Genomic DNA, 27,696 nt, shown 5'->3' on the forward strand with positions numbered 1-27,696 from the left:
CGCTACTTAATTAATACCTTTCTCACAAAATTTAGATGGAGAAAAATGCATATGATATTCACGTGACAACAACAAACGACAATGATAAAATTGTAATTATAAAATTAAAATATCTACCCATTGATGTGATACTTGCCATACAATTGGCTTCGATTGTACTTAAGTCAAGAAGCAAAATTGTGTGTAGTAGGAAAGTTATCATGATGTCGTATTTATAGTTCTCGCAAGTAAAGAGTTTGTGTATTAAAATGGCCGGACTTACTTCTCTTATCATTATCATGATATAACAATCTCTTTATTATTATTATATATATACAAAACTTTAACTCCAAAAGTTATAATCAAATTTTGAAACGAATTCTTCAGAGTAGGATTATATGTATTATAATAAATAAGAAAAACTCAAGTGACGAACAATAATGAAAAAAAAAAAAGTTTTGTTTGTAGCATGACGACTACCCTATAAATTTATTTTTGGGTTGATGAATGACATTTTAAGACGTAAAAAGCGAAAGAAGAAACCGGAACCAAAGTGTGTAGAGAGAACAAGTAATAGAATATGAGTAGTAATTTTTTATAATTATTGCATGTAGCCATTGTATTTGTTGGGAGAGACCGTGGACAATAAAGAGTGTTACGTCGTTGTATCACAAAACTCAATCCTACCATGCTTCATGTCTCTTGTTCATGTCCGATACCTAAACCGTCCATTCTGTTTTTTGCACAGCCTAATTATAGATCTACACATTAGTTGTATCATATATATGAGAACAATATTGTATACACACACTACCAAATTTTGGGCTGCTTCATAATACGTAGAGCTGATCAGAGGCGTCTGCATGGAATTACTATGGATGTGAATACAATATATAAGATATATTGAAAAGTTAAAAGCCCCTTATACATGTGTGTGTGTATTCAAGTAAATTAAAAGGGGTCTTCTTCTAGCTATACTAAGAAAATTAATATCTGAATAGAGGTTTTTTCTTCTGCTTTTTATGAAGTGAAGCACATGACCCTGCATATTTATGTGTATATATCCTTGGGGTTTGGGACACTCAATGAAACTACATGTGCTACACTGTGCTTGTTGACAATCCTTTCCCTTTCCAACTCTTAGCCCTTACCCCACTCTAACTTATGGTTCTCCCAACTCCACGGTTCAACATTTTTCTCCTCTTCTTTCATGCGAAAAAAAGAATATACCTTATACCTCTTCGACAACATTCATATATCTTTATGCATCTTTCTTAATTGTGTGTATAATGTGTCTTGTGAAATCAAAAATCAAAGAAAACGAGAGAACATACAACTAATAGAAGAACTGATATCGAAATTTACGTGATATATTAACGACTATGTCCACGAACAGATTAGGAAGAGAACAGTTTTTATTGTTGGAGATAAATATCAGATAATATAGTGTTACGAAATCAAAAATCAAAAATTAAGCAATAATAGAAAAATGTAAAGATTTGACACACAAATATACATGATTCACTAATAGTACTTTAGCTACGTCCATAGGCAAAGTGAGAACAAATATTATTAGGGCGAATGTTTTCAAAATACAATACTCCACTGGGTTAGAGAGTTTATACATCTTTAAACCATACACTAGGGTCAAAATAGTAAATAATTACACATGCATAATTACGAAAAACTAAAGAATTTGGTTATTCATAGTGCTACACGACGAATTCAAGGCATTTCAACATATATGTTACAGAGGCGCCAATAGGAGTTGAGATTTTATATATGCGATACCTCTACAAACTTTAGGCCTAAAATCATAAATAATACATAAACAAATACAAATTGTATTTTTTAGAGGTGTTGGTCTCGAGCTCCCAGTAGCAAGATCCATAAACTTAGTCATTTAGAACGTCATATAACAAATATATGTGGGATATATATATATACTCAACCAATACTTTTTTAATACGTTTTTTTTCATCGGAATCTCTCTATAATATATATTATTTCACTCTTTATAGCTTTGACCTTATGGTTTAGAGAAGTACACTATATAAATTATCTAATTGATCTATTAACGTCTCTTTGACTTTATAATTTGATATTCTCTCTGATAATAAATTGCTCTCTCCTTCAAATCTATAGATGTAGTACACGTAAATCTTTGTTTTTATTATCTATTGTTGACTCTCACATTTTTTTTATTAATCTTTAATTGTCGATTTCTTAACGATTCTTCTACAAGGTCATCTGAGATATCCCCTTTCAAATATTCTCAATAAAAAAATTTTGTTGCTGTTATTATTAATACAATTATTAGTTAAGCACCATCGTTGGTTATAGCTTACAAGTGTTTTTCAACCATAATAAAATATAGGTGATCTCACTACAAAATTCGTAATCAACAAACATAATTTGATCATAAAAAAAGAGTCATAATTCAATTACGTTTAATTATTGCAAAGGACTCCCATGGTTTTTGTTACCATACTCTAAAAGAGCATTATGGTAAACTCATTTTCTTCATGATTGAGACCCATTACCATCAACACATTAAATGTAAAGAGCCATTGTGACCATTTTAATTACATATTAGTAAACTTGACCTTAAAATGTAAATTGATATTTGATTTGGGAAGTAGAATGGAAAAGCAATGCACATGGAAGGCATCCATAGATATCCTATGATGATGATGATGTCAGTCCCATGTTGGTGTCTTGGGTCTTGGGTTGGGGCCAACCTTTGATAACAACTGCCCATTCCTATTTCTGTCATCTCCTCCATTCCACTTTTCTTTATTTTCTTCTTCTTGGACCACTCTCAAACTCTTTTTTTTCCTATTTTTCTTCTTCTCTTTCTATCTAGGATCAAAAAAGGATTGTTCGTTAGATCATAATGAAATTAGACTTCGAATTCAATGTAAATCAAAATACATGTTTTACGAATTTGTTGTTCTAAAATCTGAATTGTAATACTAATTAAATTTATTTTGTTATAATAGTTTTTAATCTAACCTTCGTTTCCATCGTTTTTACGCTTTACATGGACCTAATTTTCAACATCTTTCTCATTTTTAATATTTTTTTATTATATTTCATCGCTCAATTTCAAATCTAAACATATATAAATGTATAGATTATGGTGTTTATTAATTAAATAAATACTAAAGTGTTTTATAGCATAACGAGTCAATCATCAATTATTTTTTATATTATAATTATTTACAAAATAAAAAACATGATTCTCATATCAACTACAAGATACAAGATAGAAACAAATACGATAATCGAAAAGAAGAAGTTAGAAGTTTAAGTTATATCAAATAAAATTAAAATGTTGTATTTATAAGGAATATGGTCTAACGTTTATCCTAATCTAATGATATGTTTGGATTGAGTTTTAAAAAAATACAAAAAATAATCGCTTCCAAAATTTCCTTGCAGTATTTACTATTTAATTAATCAAAGGTAGAAAAAAAAGGATTGTTGGAGAGAGAAAGAAAGGGTTGAACTAACAATAAATTCACAACTAACTAACTTAACTAACTCATTAAGCAGCTGCCCATGGTGTGAACAATTAGAAATCATAATTAGAGATCTTCCCTTTGTTGGATGAGATTCAAGATACAATGGAAAATGGGAAAAAGGAAGATTTTAGAAATAGAAATGAGGTAATAATTTTACTTAGAAATCATAATTAGAGATCTTAATTATATATTGATTAATCAATGATTAAGTAGAAACCCATAGTGGCTCCCAATTGAGCAACTCTTTGCTCTGGTGCCTGCCTTGTTTGCATCTGCTTTTGCTGCAACTGAGTGGCCTTCCAAAACTTTCCATTCCCATTTCTTCTACATCATCATCAACCAAGTTGAGTTCTTCTTCAACTTCCTGATCATCATCTCCATCTTCTTGATCACCTCTCTTTTCAATTTGTTTCACAAGCTGAAGTTTAAGTCTCCCATGGCTACGTTCTGCTTGGAAGTAGCCAGTGGGAGAAGTAGAACATACCATGGCTCTCAATACCAGTCGTCCATCTTTCCGGTAGGACTCGACTCTGACGCTTGTGGAGCCACTTATTGATGTTAATGGAGGTGGATATGTGGTGTATTTTCTAATGACTTTCCTGTGAGATGATGATGTTGAATTTGGTCTGACGTTGGCGCGAAAATCCTCGTCTGATATCAATGTCAATAAAGAGATGTCGTTCTCTCCCATGTTGCTTCCGCTCTCGCTGCCTAAGCTTTCAGTGCACATCTCTAAGCTTTTCTTGCTTAGCTTTGTGAATGAATGAGTGATATACATCTTGTCTTCTTCTTGATGTCCATTGGAGAGAGGTTGAAGGAAACGCCACCTTTCAATATTTTCACCATTTTTTGAATTTGCTTCTACTTCTTTTTCATATTTTCTTTGGGAGACTCCGTTGGTGGTGGGGTAACTTGGTTCCTGAGGAAACAACTGCAGACTCAGAACATGGGACTCGACATGCGACTGCAGGCCTTGACACACACTGGAAATCATTTTGTTATATCCTATAACAAGATCTTGCAGTGTAGCGAAACAGAAAAACGTCAAGTCAATAAAACTGATGGAGAAACTTGAAGTTGGGGTGATGTTCGATTGAGCCAAAGTTGAGAAATTTGGTTGAAAAAGAACGGTTTTTGAGAAATCCCAATTCAAGTTGGGTTGAAAACATGAAATGGGTTGTTAGAGAGAGGGAAAAGATTACAAAGAGATGAAGAGAAAAATGGAAGGGTGGAATAGAAAGGCAAGGGAATGATAGAAATTTATAGTTGTGAAGAACCCCAAGTGGAGGTGGTGTGTAGGGCCAACTACTCTATAAAAGCTGAGAGAACTTTATGGCCACTAAAAATCTGTACGTCCCAATCTTTGAAGAAATAATGGACAAACTTGTGTGAATGAAATTAAAATCTACAATATAACTGAAGTTTGGTGCCCGCAGAGCATATATATCAGCTAAGATTATCAGCTCCTTCCCTTATCGGTCTAAGTTAACCTCTTTTTAGGGGAGGGGATTTTTATAGCTACCCAAAACAAAAAGCAAAAATGCAAACCTGAAGCTGTTCCTTTCAAAAGGAAAACCAAACAAACCTATCAAAACAAAAGCCATACAATTCTCCTCTTCTTCCCTATCAATTACTCTTTAGATAAATAAAATTTCTAGACTTCCTAAGCTTTGTCTTCATTCTCCTATTTCTTTAATATCTGTCCATGCTTTCAAATATACTGTTCATTAATGCTCAGATACCACCTTGTGAAAATGTAAAAGTAATATTATTTTGATTATCTTGAGTTGACTTATTAGTTAAATTATTAGCTCAAATAGCAATGATCTCGAAAGAAAATAAGTGAAATTTTCTACAATCGAATTAAGTTGAAGACAAACAAGAAAAAGAACTATATTTACTGATGCCTTGTGGTGTAGCAATAAAAAGGTTGGTGGACTGGAGTGGGCGGCTCGTGACTCTCTCTCCTATCTATGCAGGATACAAGCATTTTGACCAAGCGTGGCCTATCAAGGCGTTGGAAGGGGACGCATATCAGAGTGGGATGATCGGTTCTATTTCATTTCAAAGAGGTGTTATGTCATCCTCCATGGGTGGATTGGACTTGGTCGAAATCATTCATGTTCTTACCAAGTCGCCCACAAACCTAACTAAAACTAAGAATATGCTTGAAGATTTGCTTGAGAACGCCCATCGTCTAGAGGATGTTTTTGCTTATTGTAAGCGTGAATGTAACTTTGTCACCCACCCTCTGGGTTGTGGTGTTGTTTTTGGTTTTGATGTCAAGCTCCCTTCTGCTGAGGATCTTTCTAGGGAGAACCTAGTTGAATGTTCTCTGCTCTTAATGAGAACCTTGTTGGTATTAGTTGTGTTTCAATATATATATGCACACATTTATGAGGTTAACTAATACTGCAAAGCTCTCAACAGGCTTTACAGTTCATGTTAGATCAACTTGAGGCTTCATTTCTTTTCCTTCTTACTAGTTTTGAAAGTGTGAAACCCAGGCAAATCACTCTCTTCCACGCTCTTCAAAGTAACTTCATCATTGAGTTATGTAAACTAAAATGAACGACTACGCTTGCAATGGCCCATCCCTCTCAGTCTCTCAGCCTATAATGAACTCAACATTTTCAAATGACCAAATAGGAAAGTTGAGCGACTATCGCCGCACTACATTACCTATAGATTAACTAGTGAGAATAAGTGGCATGTCCTCGAAACTCTTCTTTTTCATCTCAATTTTATTCCTGGAAACCCCACCATTATATTAGTAAAGAAAGCAACAACAGCTTACACCATCACTTTCTGACACGTTTTCAATGTTTAACATGGGTAGTGTATAAAACCCCAAGGACCACAGTTAAATTTGATGGAAGATGATATTTTATCTTTATACAATGCTTGATAAATGCAAAGCAATTAGAAGTCTTTCTAGGTTCCTTGCAAACATGGTCACAAACATGACTGACTTAATGAATGATTGTAACCAAGATTTTAGTTAAAATGATGAATAACTCTTGAAAGAATCTATGATGGTCGTTTTTAGATCCTAGGACAACTCGCCTTAGAATTAGCTCGGTCAAAACTAATATCTTATATGAATTGGTTTGAACATCAAATTTAAAGCAAGATATGAAAAAGACGACACTAAAAGGTTGAATATTATAAGGTTTTTAATATCATTAATCTGAGTTTTGAAGGTCAATACAATCCATTTAAAAGGCTAGTTGGATGATGAATTGATGAAAAACTTCGATGGCCTTTTATAGATGCTGGACGCAGAAGATAGCTTCTGATAACCCATGCTATTAGTGGATGCTTAAAGTTGGAATCTTCCTCATGTTTTCAGGCACTATCTTTGTCTCATTCAGCATTATGGATGGCGGGCTTTAGTTCTACTGAGTAGGTGTGAAGTGTAGAGTCTAGGTTGTCCTTGCGTCCTCTTTTGATATTGCCGCATTGAATCTTGCCCTGCGTTCTTCATGCCTCAGCTCCAGATTGATTGATATCTTGGTCGCGTCTGGTTTGCTTGTGTTCATTTTTCCTTATGCATCATGGTCTCCAGTTTTCTATTATAATCCTACGTTCAACAGCACAAAATATCAAAGAATATACAGAATATATGGTTTTCTTGCAGGCTATGACGCATAGACTAAACATTTTCTTAAAAATTATGTTGCCAAATGTCATGCTATCTCTTATTTCCCTCTCATTATCTTAATTAAAAGAGCTAAATAACTTGTATTTCTACAAGTTATCAAGGAGCCATTTTGGATCTTACATGTATCAGTTGTACAGCAATGGAGTAAGGAAGGCAATCTGAGTTGTTTCTCAAAACATGCAAAGCATTTATCATGATTCAAAATGAGAGGAACAACTAGAAAAACCAAAAGAGAGAAAAGTAACTAACTTTTACTAACATTAGAGTTGTTGACTGAAAAGACTTTTTTCAAAGAAAAGAAAGCATTCCTTCATCAGGGACTTGGCAGCACCTGCATCTTCAGGGTATTGGAAATGGAAGCCCTCTCTTCTTGCATGTGATTGATCATTTATGTCTCATTGCCTGTTCATATTGAATGCCATCAATAATACCACCTTTTCCTTTCACTAATTACATCTTCTAGGCTTAATTATGAACCCATCCATCATCACAAGTATACAGTTGGCCAATGCAAGAAGAATAAGTGTACTCTGTCTTGTATTTCTTTTACTAATTATCTCCAACAAGTATGCTTTTTTCTTTACTAATCAAGAAGAAGAAATAGAAGAATACAAAGACGTACAAAAGAAACCAAACCAAAAAAAAAAAAAAGAAACCCTTTCTTTAGAGGCTTTCCAACTAAGCAAGATATTATATGGAAAATAATTACAAAAGGTCTTTGAAACTGAAGTCCAAATAGGAACATGAAATCTCGTTAGGGTCTATCTCCGTACCATGGAACACTTTATTGTTCATAAATTTTATAATAACGCGCATAGCCCAACAAACCAAAGAAAACAACATTGTATCTTTGAAATGAGGATGGAGGAGGAACTCTATAGTCATTAAGCAAACGTCCCTCTAATAAGAGAGACCGAAATAAAACTCCTGAAAGATAATCTTCAACTATGAGTGCGTTTAGTTTAATTTTTTAAACATTGAAGTTGAAAATAAATCATTTTAGAAAAAAGTGTTTAGTAACCACTCAAAATAGCACTTTTGATCTACTTTCAAAGTTTATTTTAAACAATCATTATTAAAAAAAATTTAAGTAAAAATGCCTTTTTTGAAAAACACTTTTTTCTTCGTCAATCCAAATATACCATAATGTTTCAATTGCATTAGAAGAAAGGATCTCTCCAAAAGGGAAGAGCAACTACACCAAACCATTAAGACTCGTCCAACTTGTTTGCTTTTATTTCAAATTGACCAAACTCACTCAATAAACATCCCTCCAGACACATAAAGGGTAACTTTCAGGCATCTTTGTCTAGCTTTGCCCCCAAAATGATAACAAGTGATGAAGAAGCTTTAGAGTATATGATTATTTGTCTTATATTAAACTTTATATTTATTTTTTATGTATATCAAATTAGAGAATTTTTATTGATGTGTTAAAAGTTGTGAATACAAGAAGACAAGTTCTATTTATAGCAAACTAATCTTAATCCTAACTAGTAAAAGAAACTAATCTTAATCCTAACTAATAAAAGAAACTGATCTCAATCCTAATAAACCAAACAGACTAATTTTAATCCTAATAAATTAAGGATTTGAGCAATTATATTCCTACCGGATTCATTTACTGTAAATTTGTCATCGTATCTTAAAGCAGAAGGGTAAAGAAATCAAACCAAAAAAGTGAAGGAATCTAATTCATGTCCATAACCTTTGACCATGTTGTCCCTCCACTTTTCTCCTATAACTTCTGAATCAAACACAAATAAGTAAACAATATTCCAACACATGAAGTAGATATGTCTTCTTACTGAACTTTACTTGGGTGATGTTTCGCAATGACAAGACAGTTCGGTATAGAATCCATAACAGATCACATAATTGTATTCCTGCTGCAATATGGTTTTGTTTCTTTACTATGATGATTTTTAATAGTTATGCTTCAAAAACTCCATTACGATAAGGCTTATCGCCAAAAATACCAGGCACCCCTGAAGAAAAGTAGTGGCTGAAGCTGCAATGAAACCTTCATTCAAATTTTGCGAACTCTCCAGTCTTCCTCAAATATCACACACTGTAGACTTTAGATATTGAAATGAAATGTGAAAAATAAGTTATTAAAGGAATATTCAGCTCTCTTTCAGCTGTTGACGTTGCCCAACAAGGAATCCAGAAAGAATGGATCAGGGAGATTAACATTTTATTGTGGCATCATTCCATTTAACATATGTCACTGAGGAAACCTTTTAAATATGGTAAGACTAATAAAAACATGGTTTGTTCAGTCATGATACATGAAGATTTTGGATATCACTTTGTAGTTTTTGTAATTTTTTCCCAACATTGCACAATTCATCTTGAATCTCCAATAGTTTATCTAACCTATTTTGTGCGTCATCTCGATATGGCTTGCTTATGACACTCACAAAAGTTTCTAAATTTCGAACTGCTTCATTGAGGTCCTCTTGCATAGCAGCTTCAAGCTCTCGAGCAAATCCATCTGCTGTTCTTTTTACTTTACTTACCAACTGTTGCCTACGACTTGGAAAGTTGGAAATTGCCAAAAATCTATCAAAGATAATAAATACCTTGTCAGAATTTCAGTAGTTCTCTTTAAAGTTAAGTTATTGCTCTAACAAACGCATAGTTAAAGAATTACCAAAAGGCACATCAAAATGGTTGAAGTGGACAACGGATAAGCACTACACTACTACAGCCCCTAAGTTACAGTTGAATACACACAAAAATGGAGGGTCTAGCAGTACCATGAAAACTTCAGGTGGAGGTGTCAACTTAAAGCATCTAGAAGCTTAATCCTGGAGATATGACCATGAAAAAGTTATTAAGCGATATCTGGTCTTTTGGTAATTAAATGAGTGAGTCGTTTAAGAGAAAACTTGTTTGGGATAATATTCTTGTTTGGTGCCTGATTGGGACTGGGAGTCGCTCAAGAAGTTCGATAGTTATTCTCCATCTTGAATTACTTTCAATTAGATTGTTTTTCCCAAAATCCTACGGAATCCCTATTGTCTACGTCATCACTATCAATTACCTGATTTGGAGGTCATGATGTAAAGTCACATGGATTGGATATTATGGAAAGGGAAGTTGGGCCAAGCTGACTTTGACAAAGAAAGAAGATGAAAATTAAAAAACGAAAGGAAAAAGAAATTGTAAAGATGCACATTACCCGCCAGCAGAACAAAGGCCAAGAGCAAGAAGATCTTCTATTGTGGTGGGAAGTACTGTAGTTAGAAGCGAAGCAGATAAACCTGCAGCCCCGAGTCCACCAAAAGTTCCCAAAAACTGAAATTGAAAAGAGTAATATGTTAAAAATCAATGCCATGTGGTTTGAGGATAAATCTTCAGTTATAACTACATGTTCCTAAGTGTGCCTACTCATGGAAAAAAGAACTTTAAACCTTAAAGACAACCATTCATTTTCCTTTTAATTAATTTATTTATTTGTTTCTTTTTTGATAAATTAAAAAAAGTTCTTAATGTGAAAATTATGCAAGGGAGTTCTTTTGAACTCCGGGACAATGCAGGCTAAATTCACTATACATATCTGCTCTAAGCATTGTACCATATCCATGGCTTCACAGCTGGAGAACAGAAAAGACCATAATCATTAATAATTTGATCATGATTCATGCAAATTTCCATTTTCCAATTTCCAACTTAAAATGACTGGTATGGCTTTGGAAGAAACTCTCACCGCTTCACGAATTTCTTGGTCAAACAACTTTGAAGCAGCGCTTGGACTGAAATTCTTAATTACTTTCAGACTTAGATCATCTACTTTCTTAAGCAACTCATAGGTCTCAAGATGCATCTGAGTCGCCGGAAAAACAATAGATGGCCACAGTTTCTGCAGGGATTCCTGGTATACTGTTCCTTCATTAGCATTGCCGGATTGAAGCCAGGATTCATAGTCTTGGAGAAGTTTCTAGAAGCCACAAAAATTATACAAGATCAGAGAAGTTTTTTTTTTTTCTTTTTAAACAGAAACAAGTCACTTCATTGAATTAATGAAATGAGAGAAAAGCTCAAAGTACAATGAGACCCAAAGAGCAAAGCAAGCAATAAGAAAATAGGCATATCATCAGGAGATGCAAACCCAGGCATCTCAACTAGATTGACACCCCTTAAGCACCCTCGTCATTTTCCAACAAAAAAACCCCAAAAGAAGCGAAAATACAACAGAACAACATGATTCATAAACTAAAACAAGTACACTGTTACAAAAAAAGACAAATTAGCAAGCTAGCTGAAGAAGGGATTTCCAATTTAGACTCATTTCTTGCGACTCATTTCTTGCACCAAATTAGCTTCAAAATACCACGAAGAAGCATTCACTTTGGCAATCTCAAACCTATCCTCCCAAGAGGATACAAGAAAGTTATGAGGTCAAGATATGACAAGAAAACTGCAGGATAGATCAACAAGGCTTCAGAAAATCTTCACATGATAAACAATAGGAGATTCAAACTGTCCCCTGACACTAAGATAAATGCATAACTCTGTACATTTTTGGAAAAACTAAATTATTAAAAGCCAATAAATCTATTGGTGATTACAAAATTGCCAACACCAATTACCCAAGCAAAGATTAAATAATTAGAAACTCCGAAAAGCTGACATCTAGAAAATATTACTTGCACATCAGCTAATGCTGGGGAAATGATGTCGTTTTGAATCTTCGAGGTAGCCGATAGAGTGGTAGTCTTTTCCCCTTTCAAGACATAATAAGCAGCAATATCCAAATTTGATAGTTGTAGAGTGGATTCTACAAGCATCATAATTCGTGATTGGGTAGAGTCGATCTGCATTTTTACGCAGAACCACAGGGACAAAAAATAGAGATATAAGAACTTGCATTTCTATCGAAAGAATAGTTGAAAAGTAGAAATATTGATTGGAGTACATACCAGTGACAAAGCTTGTCTTCTCCAAGTAATGCTTTCGTTTTCCATCTTTGATCCATAATTTCTTACACCATCAACTAATTCATTTAATGAAGCCAAATCCTGTTTGGCAAAACGTATCTCCTGTCCCACAAGAGTTTCGGCAGCAGAAAGTAGCCGTTCCGCAATTGAAACAGGTGTTTGGAGTTTAAGCTTCATTCTTTCCTTTCCATTACCTGTTGACCCATCTAAGAAGCTGTATAAGAAATTTTCAAGTTCATGGAAGCTACTGCTTCTCCAATAAGAACTAGAGGGAGATACGACTTCTCCACCCTCTAGAGTAGCAGAAAGTTTTTCATCCAGAGCAGATCTTGCAGATACTGGAAATACAAAGACGTGTTCAGTATTCAACAATTTTGCTGCATTTTCCTTGACGAAGGACAAAGCTTCCTCCAGCTGCAACCAAGCCACAAAGAATACAAGATAAAACAAAGCTCAGAATGAATCTAATGCTTATGTACTTTGTGTAAGTACACCAAGGAAAAAAAAATTAAACAAACCTCGTGACTATTCTGATAAAGGTCAGATTTATTCAGCACAAACACCACTTTCTTCTTCCACTGCTGTGTGTAACGAAGAAAATTAACCTGAAAGTAAAAGTCATGGGTGAATTTTTTACAAATGCGTAGAAGCCAGTCAACAACTGAGGACCAAACACGACCTTTCTCTTGCAAAGGTAAGTACAGGCTCCTCAAAACGCCTGCTCCATAATTAGGAGTGTCTATGTCGGCCAAACTCTGAATATGTGTTCAACATGCTAATTTCCGTTTCCTATTTCTTTTCTTTTTTTTAATGTCAAACATGTGGGACCGGTTGGGGTCTTGGGGTAATTCATGGACATGCCTGGGAAAAGTTTTTAAAGAGAAAATGGTTCGGCATTTTAAGTTGAACCCAGATTTGAAGCTCAAATCAATTATATGTTAAAACAAAGATTGAAAAGATAAAAGGAAAGCTCATTTCTTTAACCAAAGACAAAAGTATAGACATAAAAAACTTTGTCAGAAACTTAACCTGTTTGGTAACCATGTTTTTTTTAAATCAAGTTTATTTCCTCTCAAATACTTGTCATGGTTTTCAACTTTCTCAAGTAAAGAGTTAAATTCTTAGCCAAATTCCAAAACCAAAAATAACTTTTTAGGAACAACTTTTTTAGCTTTCAAAACTTGACTTGGTTTTTTAAAACATTGTGATGTAAACCAAATTAGAGAATTTTATTAATGATTAAAAAAATTATGAATACAAGAAGACAAGTACTCTATTTATAGCAAACTAATCCTAATCCTAACAAATAAAAGAAACTAATCCTAATCCTAATAGGTTAAAGGATTTGACCATAATACCATATTCCTACTACGTCACATTAACAAAGTAAGAAATTTAGAGGTAAAATGGATCTTTATAGGTTTAATATCAAAAACCAAACGGAGCATAAAAGTCTCATCTCCTACGATTGTTAATTAATTTAACATTTTAGGCTTCTTAATGGAGTACATTTAGTATTTTATGTTATATATATATATATATATATATATATATATATATATATATATATATATCCTGAAATAATAATGATAGAAAAGAGTGCATCCCCAATGTGTTCATGCCTAGTTTTTCTTAAATTGGCTTATCATCTTGCTGCGTCCCTTCTCATAAGACTTAGACTATGAGTGATAGGCAACAACTACATGGTCCTTGTAGCCAACCAGGCAGGACATTAACTCATAAGTAGCAAGTCGCTGGGATAAAGAGTTTACGTCAATGGTTAATACCTCACTTTCAGTCAACGGACGATCAGCAGAGATAACAAAAAGCAGCAAATCAGCACGAGGCACAAATTCCTCCGTTAGGCGTTGTTGCCTCTCAAGAATGACATTAGTACCGGGTGTATCAACAATGTTCATCTGCATTAAAAATAATCAGAAAAACTATAATTAGACATCAAATAACACATGTTCGTTTTAAAAGATTCAACACTACATATCAGACACACAGGAACACATATATATGCATGTATGCATATCTATCCTAACACACACGTGGCCATCCCAATGGACTGAGTTAGTGTAACACTTCAGATCACTCTAAACTCTGTTGCTGATCATAAAAACAAGGGATGAAATATGAAATTCTAGGTATAAAGCTCAGAGTAATGTTATGTAAAACTTGTAAATTGGGTTTTTTTTTTAGAACTCAAGGACACAGATGTACAACCTATAGAAAAGATCTCGTTCAAGTAAGGTCGTAACTTGTAAATTGGGTTTTGCAAACAACTAATGAAATTTTAATATCTAACAAACATAAAATTGATTATTACTTTCTGCATTCCTTGAAAAAGACCAGAACACACTGGGGTAATCGATAAAAAGGTGGCGAAATGAAAATGAGCAGCTTTCAAACTCATGTGTTGAGTATAGTATTCAATTAGTATACATCTGTTAAGACTCTTCAACCTGAAACGCAGTAAAACCAACCAAAAGCTAGAAACAGAAACAATACTCTGCTACAATATATTGATAAATGATAATAAACCAAAAGTGTCTAACAAGCCAATGTCAAGGATAAAAACAACAAAAATGAAAATCAACACAAAAGGAAATAAGAAAAGAAATAAGAACACTTGACCCAGCTCCTTCGAGAAGGCTAGACACCCCTCCTCCTAAAGCTTGCTACAGCTTTTCCCAAAATAAAACCTATCCCCAACAATCCCCAAAACATCTGAGTCCCAACTTGAGGGGAATGTGTTGGCAATAAGGGGCTTTGTCGATAGTTTATAGCCCCAATGTTATTTTACTTTACCATGAGTTTAGTTCCTTTTCTATATTAGGGCTTGCTAGATCCTATAAAATTGTGTTCTCTAATAACTTTCATTGTGAGTGGAAATAATAAAAGAGACTCTATCATGGTCTTTCCTCCCTGTTTTAGGGTTTTCCATATAAACTTTGTATTCTCTTTTCTACCATTTAGCATTTCCCTTGGCCGAAAACCCGAGAATTGTTTGCAACGCAATCTCTATGCCTTTCGTCATCTCCAACGCTTTCAATTTGACAGTTTTTGTTTTGATTTCAGCAACCACTACTCCTTCCAGTTCCTCTTCTTCATTCATTATGAATGGTATCAACTCTCAAGTCTCCTTCACTTTGCAACGATGACCATGCGAATACTTCTCATTACAACAGAAGCAAAGCCCCTTGTCGGTCCTATTAGCTTTATGAGTTTCAATCATATCATGTGTTTTGATGACAACAAACTTTTAATTACTGATAAATTTTAGTGTTTTGAAGTATCCATAGTGTAGAGCTTAAAAAGACAATTCCAATGGATTTTGATTCGCAAATTGTATTTAAACGAATAAGTTGTGGCTAAAAGAAGATTTGAAAGAAAAATCATATGTGGCGATGTGTGGCACACGTGCACCAATCATGTAACAATATAGGCTTAAGAGCATACACACACATGGTGAAATAATCAAATCATATTGGACGATTCAAATTGTGACATGTGGCGGTATTCAAATACTCATTTCTAAAACTAAAAGAATCAAAAGAATTGAATTTTAAGTTTAAAAAGAATTAAAGTGAAATTGAATAAAAAGAAGAAAGTTTTCCAACGGCTACTTCCTTTTTTGAAAAATTATATAACATATTATTATTCTTTAAAATATATTTTCCTTCTTTCACTACACAATCTCCACCCTTCATTTCTTCAAGCTCTCATCCAATGGCCATTTTCAAACACTACTTTTAATATCCTCTTTAGGCCAAAAATTTGTTCAAAATCTCAACATTCATCCTTAAAAAAAATAATTATCATTTTGGATTGCAAGATATCTCATCTCCAAGTCATTTTTTAAATTCTCTCTTCAATTCTCTATTGTTGGCTATTATTCAAAGTTTCATCTTGTTAAATTTGTATTTGAGAGATTATTTTGAGTGTCTAGAGATGTATATCTACACTTTCTAGAGTGTTCTTTCTTCATGGGTTTTCAATTTCAATATTTCATTTAGGATCTTGTATTAAGGTGCGGATGCACCTTGGATTTGTGCATAGTGGTTTACTTCTAGACCTAAAAAAGAAAAAGGATCCATAGTGGTTTGATCTTGAACCCATTGAAAAAGATCAGAATAGGTTGGATCCAAAACCTAAAAAAATGATCAATTGTGGTTTGACACTTGAACCCATAAAAAAGAGTGGAAAATCGGTTAGGTTCTCACCCGTAAGAGAATTTGTGCAGTAAAACACCCAAGAAGGAGTTTGTTAGGATACTTCCTAACAAGAACAAGATCTAAATATAATGAAATATAACTACAAAAAAACCCAAACATAGGGCACTTGGAACCTCCCTCTTGAGCGCTCTCACCCAAACCCAAGAGATTCACTCCACAAAATAACCTCCCCTACTCTCACTTACCCTCCCTCTATTTATAACAAGTTGTAACCACACTTACACAGCAACTACTAGTAACCACCTTTACACAATAACTACGAGTAAATTCCTATCTTTCTAATTACCCTTATACTCCTTAACTAACATCATACTAAACATTTAGTACCTAACAGAGTCTTACGGAGTGGAATAAGGATTCTAAACCTGTTATTCCTTTCTCTCTACTCTTTTAATTTCCACAGTTTGGTTAGTTTTGTTTTTAATTCTATTTGGTTTCAATTTCTTAGTGTTGAAGTTTATCCACAAAAAATTTTTTTGAAGCAAATCCTATTCACCCCCTCTAGTGTTGCCATACGATGCCACAAAGTCGTGCCCTAAACTTGCTGTTGGAGAAGCATTTCACTGGCAATTCTCTTTTCATATAATTTCCTCAGAGAGGTATCAAGATCTGACATAGTTGGGATTTTTTTCCCCTTAGGGCCTCCTTTTCCGACACTAGGCTTCCACTCTTTGTAGGTTGAGCTTCTTTCTTTCCCGGCCCATGGCCCCCATTCACTCAAAGCCATCTTTAGGGCCAAATTCCATTCATTAACGAGGTAAGTTTCTTCTGATTATTGCTCCATTGGAACCAATTGACTTCATCCAAGGCAAAGCTGATCATAGCCACCTTCACTTCGCCGCATCCACCTGTTCATTGTTCTCGAAGTAGTGCTCGGCCTGATATACCCACAATTCTAGAATTTTCTCTTGCAAACACTAGCATCTCTAACTTCTTGTACTTACTTTTGTCTGAATTGTTCATCACCATACTCGTCATAAACTCCGATTCATCTGCCTTCCCTATCAGTTTGAGTCTAGACCCATTGGACGGGCCCGATTATTCCTTAAGATGAACCACACTGTTTTCTTTCACGTCTATAACATGTTTTTCCACACTTTACTTCAGCCTGAGGATCAATTCTTTCAGACCCATGATTTCCTTCTCACTCGACTCCATCCTCTCTTCTATTTGTTCTTAAGCCATGGATCATGTTCGCTTTAGGAATTTCGAGCTCTGATACCAATTTGTCAAGACTCTTCAACTTGAAACTTAGTAAAACCCAACCAAAAGTCTTACAAGCCAATGTCAAGGATAAAAATAACTCAAATGGAAATCAACACAAAAGGAAATAAGAATAGAAAGAAAAACACTTGACCCAGCTCCTTCGAGAAAACTGGAAACCTCTTCTCCTAAAGCTTGTTGCAGCTTTCCCCAAAATAAAACACATCTCCAACAATCCCCAAAACATTCTTTATATATCGATATCCAAATGGTCCCCTCAACCATTTCCCACCTTTCCAACAAACTCCTCAGACGTTGTCCCTTCTTTCCCCTACGTTTATATGCATGAAGAATTTGGGGCTTAACAACATCACCCTAATATCCAGTGAATTTCAAAGGACCGCTTCTTACAAGGTAAGCAACTATAGTTCAGGAGAAAAACCAATGTCCACATAACATGAGAGCAAATAAGAACAACAATTTCACTGGGCATATTCTATTGGATAAAGCACTGCCAAACCATTTAACAGTAGAGAAATTAAACGCCTTGATGTTGGTCATGATAACACACAACCATGTTTCTGCTCATGTCCTTCGAACACATGAAAGAGAAAAAAAATAAATAAATAATAAATAATAAATAAAACCTCTGATAAGAAGGACTTTCAAGAAAAAGAGGGTAAGTCAAATACCCCAACCACGTTGGAAAAAAAAAAGAAAAAGGAAAACACGAAACACAAAAAAGAAGTATAGAACAAATAACTGTTAGAATTAGTACTTTTGGAAAGAATAAAATATACTTTTGGAAAAAATAAAATATAAGATTTATTTCCTAAATATTTCCTAAATCTTTTCCTTTCTTATTCCTATTGTACTCTATTTATACTCCCTTTGTACCTATTGTTTTTGTTCATAAGAAAAATAATAAAAACTAAAGTATCGTGGTTTTTCTCCCGGTTCTCGGGTTTCCACGTAAGTCTCGGGTTGTTGTTAATTGCTTTCAATATGGTATCAGAGCAAAGCAATAACGAAACCCTAGAAAATAACCTAGGAGAAACCCAGATCGAAACTGAACCCGTCACCGCCGCCGCCGCCGCCGCCGCCGGAATCGCCGCCGCCGTGGACGCCGCCGTCTCCGCCGCCATGGAGAAACTGCTCCAGAACCTACAGAAACCGCCGATCTACCCAACGGGAGTGGTTCCGCAGCCGTACGCGCCGCCGTCTGACCAGAAGTTGATTCACGCGCCGCTCGTGTCCGGCGCGTGGGCCCACGCGCCGCCGCCATTTCACGTCACCGCCCATCCCGTTCCCTTCTACGCGCCGTCGGATGTCCAGCCGTCAAACCCTTCCGGCCATCCGCATCCTCATGCGCCATCTACGAGCTCCGGACAGCATCCCTCAATCGTAAATCTGTCAAATCAGTACAGTAAGCAGCAGCTGTACGTTGACCCTTTACAGCAACCGCTGTTTTCTGGTAACGGAATTGATCAACCCCAAAACAGATCGGACATTGAAGCGGGCGAATCTTCAACGCATTCCAAACCAACCGAGTTGCCGATGTATTCCAAGAACCCGGTAACTTCGTTCCCTAATTCACAGTCAAATTATATAACTGGCTCTTTGGGTTCGTCTACAGGGAATTTTTCAGGCGAAAAATTAAATGGTCAAAATTATTTTTCTTGGTCACAATCAATAAAGATGTTCCTCGAAGGTCGATACCAGTTCGGATTCTTAACTGGAGAGACTGTACGTCCTCCACCAGGAGACGCCTTGGAACGACTCTGGAAAGGAGAGGACTCACTTATTCGGTCCATGCTGATTAATAGTATGGAACCACAGATCGGCAAGCCTTTACTATATGCAGCCACAGCAAAAGATTTGTGGGATACAACTCAGACCCTTTACTCGAAACGACAGAATGCCTCTCGGTTATATACACTGCGAAAACAGGTCCATAATTGCAAACAAGGGACCCTGGACGTAACTACCTATTTTAACAAGCTCTCTCTCCTCTGGCAAGAGATGGATTTGTGCAGAGAGACAGTTTGGGACACACCAAATGACAGTACACAATATGCTAAACTTGAAGAGGCTGACCGTGTTTATGACTTCCTTGCAGGACTTAATCCCAAATTTGATAATGTTTGTGGTCGTATACTCGGACAAAGACCTCTTCCCTCCCTAATGGAAGTTTGTTTTGAAGTCCGCCTGGAAGAGGATCGCACTAATGCCATGGGTGTATTGACTACCCCTACCATCGACTCCGCAGCCTTTAGCGCTCGGTCCTCAAATCATGACAGTGACAAGAATAATGGGAAGTCAATTCCTGTGTGTGAGCACTGCAAGAAACAATGGCACACCAAGGATCAGTGTTGGAAACTCCACGGTCGTCCCCCAGGAGGTAAGAAACGGTCCTCCAACGAGAAACAGAACTCAGGACGTGCCTACATTAGTGAGACTACACCTGCTAGCACTTCTCAATCAACTGATCCTACTGTGAGCCAGACCAAGACTCCGACTCTGGGTGCCATTGCTCAGTCAGGTATGCCTCAGTCCCTTGGGCTTATTAGCGTTGATGGAAAGAATCCCTGGATCTTAGACTCGGGGGCTACAGATCACTTGACAGGTTCTTCAGAACACTTTATCTCATATGCCCCGTGTGCCGGTAATGAAAAAATCCGAATAGCCGATGGCTCTCTAGCTCCGATCGCTGGCAAAGGACAAATAGTTCCCTTTGACGGTTTTGCTCTCCAGAATGTTTTGCATGTCCCTAAACTGTCTTACAATTTGTTATCTATAAGCAAGATCACTCGTGAGTTGCATTGTAAAGCTATCTTCTTACCTGAATCGGTTTATTTTCAGGACATGAGCTCGGGGAGGACGATTGGCACTGCCCGGCATAGCAGGGGACTTTACATCCTTGATGATGATACCTCATGTAGTAGTTTGTCTAGGGTTAGTTTACTGTCATCCTACTTTAGCACTTCTGAACAAGACTGTATGTTGTGGCATTTTCGACTGGGCCACCCAAACTTTACATATATGCAACATTTATTTCCCCACCTTTTTTCTAAAGTTGATGTCTCTTCTCTATCTTGTGATGTGTGTATCCGGGCAAAACAACATCGAGTCTCTTTTCCCTCACAACCATATAAACCTACACAACCGTTTAACCTCATCCATAGTGACGTTTGGGGTCCTTCCAAGGTCACCACCTCCTCGGGAAAGCGGTGGTTTGTAACTTTCATTGATGACCATACCCGTCTCACCTGGGTCTACCTTATCTCAGATAAATCCGAGGTTCCATCCATTTTCCAAAACTTCTATCATACTATCAAAACACAATTTCATACAAAAATTGCAATTCTTCGAAGTGATAATGGTCGGGAATTCCAAAACCATAACCTTAGTGAATTTCTAGCCTCCAAGGGGATTGTTCACCAAACCTCATGTGCCTACACTCCTCAACAAAATGGAGTGGCCGAACGAAAAAACCGACACCTTGTGGAAGTAGCCCGTTCACTTATGCTTTCCACTTCCCTTCCATCATACCTGTGGGGAGATGCTATTCTTACAGCTGCTCACTTAATCAATAGAATGCCTTCTCGTATCCTCCACCTTCAGACTCCCTTAGATTGTCTTAAGGAGTCTTACCCCTCTACTCGTCTTGTTTCTGAGGTTCCTCTTCGTGTGTTTGGGTGCACCGCCTATGTCCATAATTTCGGCCCTAATCAGACCAAATTTACCCCTCGGGCTCAGGCCTGTGTGTTTGTTGGGTATCCCCTTCACCAACACGGTTATAAATGTTTTCACCCGCCGTCTAGGAAATATTTTGTCACTATGGACGTTACTTTCTGTGAAAACCGACCCTACTTTCCTGTTAGCCATCTTCAGGGGGAGAATGTGAGTGAAGAGTCTAACAACACCTTTGAATTTGTTGAACCTACTCTTATTACCGTGTCTGACATTGATCCTCATCCCATAATCTTACCCACAAACCAAGTTCCCTGGAAAACATATTACAGGAGGAATCTCAGAAAGGAAGTTGGGTCCCCTACTAGTCAACCGCCGGCTCCAGTCCAAAATTTCGAACCTCCTCGAGACCAAGGTATGGAAAACCCTACAAAACCTTGTACTAATAATACAATGAGTGAGAATGACAAGTCTGATATTGCTGTTCTTGAAAATATGGAAGAAAAGAACTGTGATGATGAGACTGAGGTTAGAATAGAAACCAGTAACGATGAAGCTGAACAGGGTCATACAAGAAAACTTGATGAGTATGATCCCTCTCTTGACATTCCAATTGCATTGAGAAAAGGTACCAGATCATGCACTAAACATCCCATTTGCAACTATGTTTCCTATGATAATCTCTCTCCACAGTTTAGAGCGTTTACAGCAAACCTTGACTCTACCATAATACCGAAAAATATCTACACTGCTCTAGAGTGTCCTGAATGGAAGAATGCTGTTATGGAAGAGATGAAGGCTCTCGAAAAGAATAGAACTTGGGAGATCTGTGCTCTACCCAAGGGACATAAAACTGTAGGATGCAAATGGGTATTCTCTCTCAAATACAAAGCAGATGGTACGCTTGATAGACACAAGGCAAGGTTAGTTGCAAAGGGGTTCACTCAAACCTATGGTATTGACTATTCGGAAACCTTTTCTCCAGTTGCTAAATTGAATACTGTTAGAGTCCTGCTATCTGTTGCTGTGAACAAAGATTGGCCTCTATACCAGCTGGATGTTAAGAATGCTTTTTTGAATGGAGACCTTGTGGAGGAAGTCTACATGAGCCCCCCACCAGGATTTGAAGCCCAATTTGGTCAGGAGGTGTGTAAACTCCAAAAATCTCTATATGGTCTGAAACAGTCTCCGAGAGCATGGTTTGACAGATTCACTACCTTTGTCAAGTCCCAAGGGTACAGTCAAGGGCACTCTGACCATACTTTATTTACAAAGGCTTCCAAAACAGGAAAGATAGCTATTCTAATTGTTTATGTGGATGACATTATTTTGACTGGAGATGATCAAACAGAAATCAGTCAACTAAAGCAGAGAATGGGTGATGAATTTGAAATCAAAGACTTGGGCAATCTGAAATATTTCCTTGGAATGGAGGTGGCTAGATCAAAAGAAGGTATTTCCGTGTCTCAGAGAAAATACACCCTTGATTTGCTAACCGAGACAGGTATGTTGGGATGTCGTCCTGCTGATACTCCTATTGAATTCAACTGTAAACTAGGAAACTCTGATGATCAAGTTCCAGTTGATAAAGAACAATATCAGCGCCTTGTAGGTAAATTAATTTACTTATCCCATACTCGTCCGGATATTTCCTTTGCTGTGAGTGTTGTCAGCCAGTTTATGCAGGCTCCCTATGAGAAACATATGGAAGCTGTTAACAGAATCCTGAGATACTTGAAAAATACACCTGGTAAAGGGTTGATGTTTAGAAAAACAAATAGAAAGACCATTGAGGCATATACTGACTCAGATTGGGCAGGATCTGTTATTGATAGAAAGTCTACATCCGGTTATTGTACCTTTGTTTGGGGCAATCTTGTAACTTGGAGGAGTAAGAAGCAAAGTGTTGTGGCCAGGAGCAGTGCTGAGGCTGAATACAGAGCTATGAGTCTGGGAATATGTGAGGAAATTTGGCTCCAGAAAGTCTTGTCAGATCTTCATCAGGAATGTGAGACACCATTGAAGCTTTTTTGTGATAATAAAGCCGCTATTAGTATTGCTAACAACCCAGTGCAACATGATAGAACTAAACATGTTGAGATTGATCGGCATTTCATCAAAGAAAGACTTGACAGTGGAAGCATATGCATTCCGTACATTCCTTCAAGCCAACAGATTGCTGATGTTCTTACCAAGGGGCTTCTCCGACCACACTTCGACCTTTGCGTTAGCAAGTTGGGACTCATTGATATTTACCTCCCAACTTGAGGGGGAGTGTTAGAATTAGTACTTTTGGAAAGAATAAAATATACTTTTGGAAAAAATAAAATATAAGATTTATTTCCTAAATATTTCCTAAATCTTTTCCTTTCTTATTCCTATTGTACTCTATTTATACTCCCTTTGTACCTATTGTTTTTGTTCATAAGAAAAATAATAAAAACTAAAGTATCGTGGTTTTTCTCCCGGTTCTCGGGTTTCCACGTAAGTCTCGGGTTGTTGTTAATTGCTTTCAATAATAACCATTCCCTTTTTCCCCCACTTCTGTATGTGCAAAAGAAACCATTCATCACAAAAGGAATATAACACATAAGAACCAGAAGGGGGGAGGTGACCCCTTCCCGAGTCAAGAGGAAATTATGTAGAAACTCACTTCATTAAGGATGGGAGCAGGAAGATAGCATATATATTGACCATCTGGATGTCGTTCACATCGTTGTTGTTCATTAGAATTTAACTCGGAGAACCTCAAGAAAGTTATCTCATTAGTCGTAGGAATAACCCCATCTTTTAGATATCTCCTTCCAAGAAGTGCATTGATAACTGTTGACTTTCCAGAGTTAAATTCACCCTGATCACAAATAAAAAACATAAAATCTTAAAAGGAAAAATGCAGTGACAGAAAAAAAGGGTAAGATATCATTATTCATTACCATGGGAACACATTACTCCCTCAGTTGGCTAAATACTTGGAATAATGTTTAAAGGATGATACATAGGAAAACAAAAGGATGGTTTGTCAAACAAGTTTTATTCCCCCTTGGTTAGAAAGAAAATATTACTTATATTAAAATCTGAATTTGATAAAATAATGATCAATGCCTTGAAAATATGAAAGTTTTCAACAATTTAAGGGATCTTTAGACATGTTCAAAACTATTGCTAAACATGCCTTTAATCAAACAAAATCAATTTAGTGTACACTATAAAACATAATTTCCATACCATTGAAATTGGTTTTGAATGATAAACAGCATATTTTGGAGTGATTTTGAAGCCAATAAAAGCAATCTAACCATTTCAAAATCATTTCTAAATATGCCCTCAAAACATACAAAATGGCCGGTAATGCTAATTTCATCTGGTCAATCCCATAAGGAGGTGGACGAGAAGAAAAGATTTAAATTAAATTGGACATCAATGAGAATTTCTAACCGGAGGTATGACTCAATGATAATCCCAAGTGGGAGAATGAAACAATAAAAATTGTGTTGTCATTCCTCAGGATAAAATACTTTATACGAATCAAAATGCTTCAGACATTAGCAGCGAAAAGAAGATTCACGTTCAGCCTCAAACATGTAAGAGTGAAAATTTTTGGGTTAAACAATAACTATTGAACCTATTAGTTTGTATAGAATATTGATATTTCATCGATTAATAATCAAATACTACAGTCCTATATATAACCAAATTAAAAGACACTAAAGGAAAGAATATATAGAATAATATTTACTAAGAATAATATTTTCTAAAAATAATATTTCCCAAAAATACTCTAATTATGTCAATAGAACCCAAAAGATGGAAAAAGAAATGGCAAAAGCCGGTTTACTCCTAGATTCTTTCAAATGGAAAAAAATGAATTTATTTGAAATTAGGGCTAATACCAATGTATATCCTGCAACCAGAGTTTGTTGAAGTTCAGCACACAATTACCACTATAGCCAGCATAAATGGCTCATCAATTTGTGAAACTGAATCATTGAGCAGCGAAATCTCCTCCATCTGCCATTAAAACCATACAAGTTTGAGAAAAATTAGATCATACCTAATAAATAAAACCTATGAAGCACAGACACAGATACAAGATATGGATATGATAGGATAGGATACGACAATACGTCAATTTCTAAAAAAACTAATATATTGATACATTTGAAGATCTTTTCTCTCTTTAAAAATCTAGGACATAGATAAATTTAACATAAAGATACTAAATGTAATCTGCTAAATCCACAAAATAAAATTTCAAATTAATGACAATGGTATGAATATAATACAAAAGCTGAAGTACAATAGAAAAAACATCAAAATTATGGAAGTATAACAATCAATAGAATACAATTGAAAAAAGACACAAATTCATCAGAGAAGAGGAAGAAGATTAGAGGAAAAGTATGAAGAAAAAAGGACTTCGTTAAATTGTTTAAGATATTCAAGAGGTGTATATTTTACAAGACTTTATGGGGCCTCAAATGTGATGATAACAATTAGATGATTCTAAGATTTGGTTTTTTATTTACTTTTGTTATTTTAGTTTTGGACGAGGGAACGAACGTTTTAAATAGGTTGTTTAGTTTTGAGTTGGAGAATATTAGATGGGTTGCTTATCTTTTTTTACAGAAAAAGGTCAATGTAAAAATAGATACATCGAATCATGTATCAGATTCATCATCTTAAAAACAGATACGCCAAATAGCATATCAGATATGTATTTGATAAGTATCTGAAAGTATGTGTCTGATACAGATTCTTTGCCTCACATGAAATATTTGTGCTTCATAGACTAAAACTGTAGGAAAGAATGACACATAGAATTTAGTTTGTAAACCAACTACCAAATTGGTTAATTAAATGATCACCAGTGGAGCAGCTTTCTGAATAACATTTATAGCCTCACGCAACACTAATTTCTCTGTTTCTACGACTTGCTTTTCTCTAGCTTCCAAATTAGCAAATCCAGCTACTTGTGTTGTTCCAAGAGCACCATTGCCAATATTAAATAAACTAGATGAATTGGAACTTTCAATATCATCCTCCTTTCTTCCATTTTCAGTAAATATGGAATCAAATAATTTACCAACATCATCATTACTCAGCAGCCTCAAGGCTTGCAAAGAGATCACTACGCCACTTGCACCAAATTCCAGCCATTTTAACGCTTCATGAAACGTTACGTCTGCTCCATATGAGGAAAATAGTATAAATATCGGTATCTTCACATTCTTAAACACAGAATCTGTCGTCAATTCAAGCTTCTCTTCATCAAAATCGTACAATAGAAAATCAGCTCCTTCCGATTTAGATGCATTTACGGCTGAAATGGAGGACTTTACATTCCTTGCTACCAGAGGTAGAAAAAGGGAATCTGAAGTAGAATCCAGCATGGTGTTCCTGGCCACAATAGGAGGAAGACCTGATTCAAAGGAGGAAACAGATTACTCACCATCCAACAGCTTTCCAGTGACAGTTGACAAGCAAATGGGTGTCCAAAAAGAAAGTATCAACAAACAAAATTAGTTTATTTCTCCTTTGATTCAAGATTATAAAATTCATATATTTTATGCATTTAATCCAGACTATGGGGCGTGTTAAACAACTCAACTTCCTTCTCTATCCACTTTTCATATTTCTCAATAGCTTCATCTTCCTCAATTTCTCTTCACATTTATCGGGAAAAACTCTTATGTCTATTGAGGAAGATCTGAAGAGACGAAAACTACATTTAACAAAACATACACATGAAAATTCGAAGCGACGAAAAGCTTAGAATCACAGAAATTTTACTTAATACAACCTTGATCAGAGAGGACAACTCCACTGGCACCAACGGCAGTCGCAATGTCAACACGCTCGGCTATCAACAAATAAGCTCGATCTCCAACTATCGACTTCAATTTACAAGCGGCTTCGTAGAGCTTACCGCCACCGCCTTCACCGCTATTGAGCACCACAATCCCAACCCACTTGGAAACAGCTCTGTCAATTAAATCCAAAGCATTATCACCGGCCAAAACCTGTGCCGCATCCAATTGCAGCACTACACAGGGCACCTTAATCTCCGGGCGCTTAAACCCACTCGGGAAAAGAGTTCTAGGTTGTGGTTTTTCTGGGGTTTTAGGAATGGATTGGCTGGATTGAAATGGGTTCTCCGAAACTGAGTTTATGGAGAAACGGTGGTGTCGACGGGGGGAGGTTTTAAGAAGAGGAGGGTGCATTTGGAAGAAAGGAGTTGATTTGAGGAAGAGAGGAGAGGAATGAATGCGGAAGACGGAATTACGGTGGAGGATTCTCATTTCCATGAGAATTGGAATGTGAAGCTCAGCTTGAGCTTTCGAGAATCAGCAAAAACTTGATATCTTCAAACCAAAAGGAATAATATCATCTTATCCTCTTCAAGTGGCAAAGCTAGGCGTCCATTGAAACACAAGAGATTAGAT

The 27,696-nt window shown here is 36.1% G+C and overlaps 2 protein-coding genes across 3 annotated transcripts; both read right to left on the minus strand.

Annotated features, from left to right (window-relative positions):
• Positions 1–3,474: 3,474 nt before the first annotated feature.
• On the minus strand, positions 3,475–4,724 carry LOC103491331 (protein FANTASTIC FOUR 2). The gene has a single exon (XM_008451225.3). It carries the CDS (start codon positions 4,498–4,500, stop codon positions 3,712–3,714), a length of 789 nt encoding a protein of 262 aa, XP_008449447.2. The 5' UTR covers positions 4,501–4,724; the 3' UTR covers positions 3,475–3,711.
• Positions 4,725–9,346: 4,622 nt separating this feature from the next.
• LOC103491330 (probable transmembrane GTPase FZO-like, chloroplastic) lies at positions 9,347–27,696 on the minus strand. Of its 2 annotated transcripts, XM_051085167.1 has the most exons (12): positions 27,054–27,696; positions 26,119–26,672; positions 25,193–25,261; positions 23,907–24,104; positions 13,904–14,035; positions 12,635–12,721; positions 12,099–12,530; positions 11,826–11,993; positions 10,886–11,116; positions 10,358–10,473; positions 9,933–9,983; positions 9,596–9,735 (listed from the first exon to the last, which is right to left on the minus strand). In XM_051085167.1, exons 1-11 carry the CDS (start codon positions 27,556–27,558, stop codon positions 9,956–9,958), a joined length of 2,520 nt encoding a protein of 839 aa, XP_050941124.1. In that variant the 5' UTR covers positions 27,559–27,696; the 3' UTR covers positions 9,596–9,735; positions 9,933–9,955. The 2 variants fall into 2 exon arrangements, with proteins under 2 accessions (XP_008449445.2, XP_050941124.1); XM_008451223.3 differs by lacking the exon at positions 9,933–9,983 and having other exon boundaries at positions 9,347–9,735; positions 27,054–27,695.

Source organism: Cucumis melo, chromosome 5 (assembly GCF_025177605.1).
Source record: "Cucumis melo cultivar AY chromosome 5, USDA_Cmelo_AY_1.0, whole genome shotgun sequence".
Lineage (NCBI taxonomy): Eukaryota > Viridiplantae > Streptophyta > Magnoliopsida > Cucurbitales > Cucurbitaceae > Cucumis > Cucumis melo.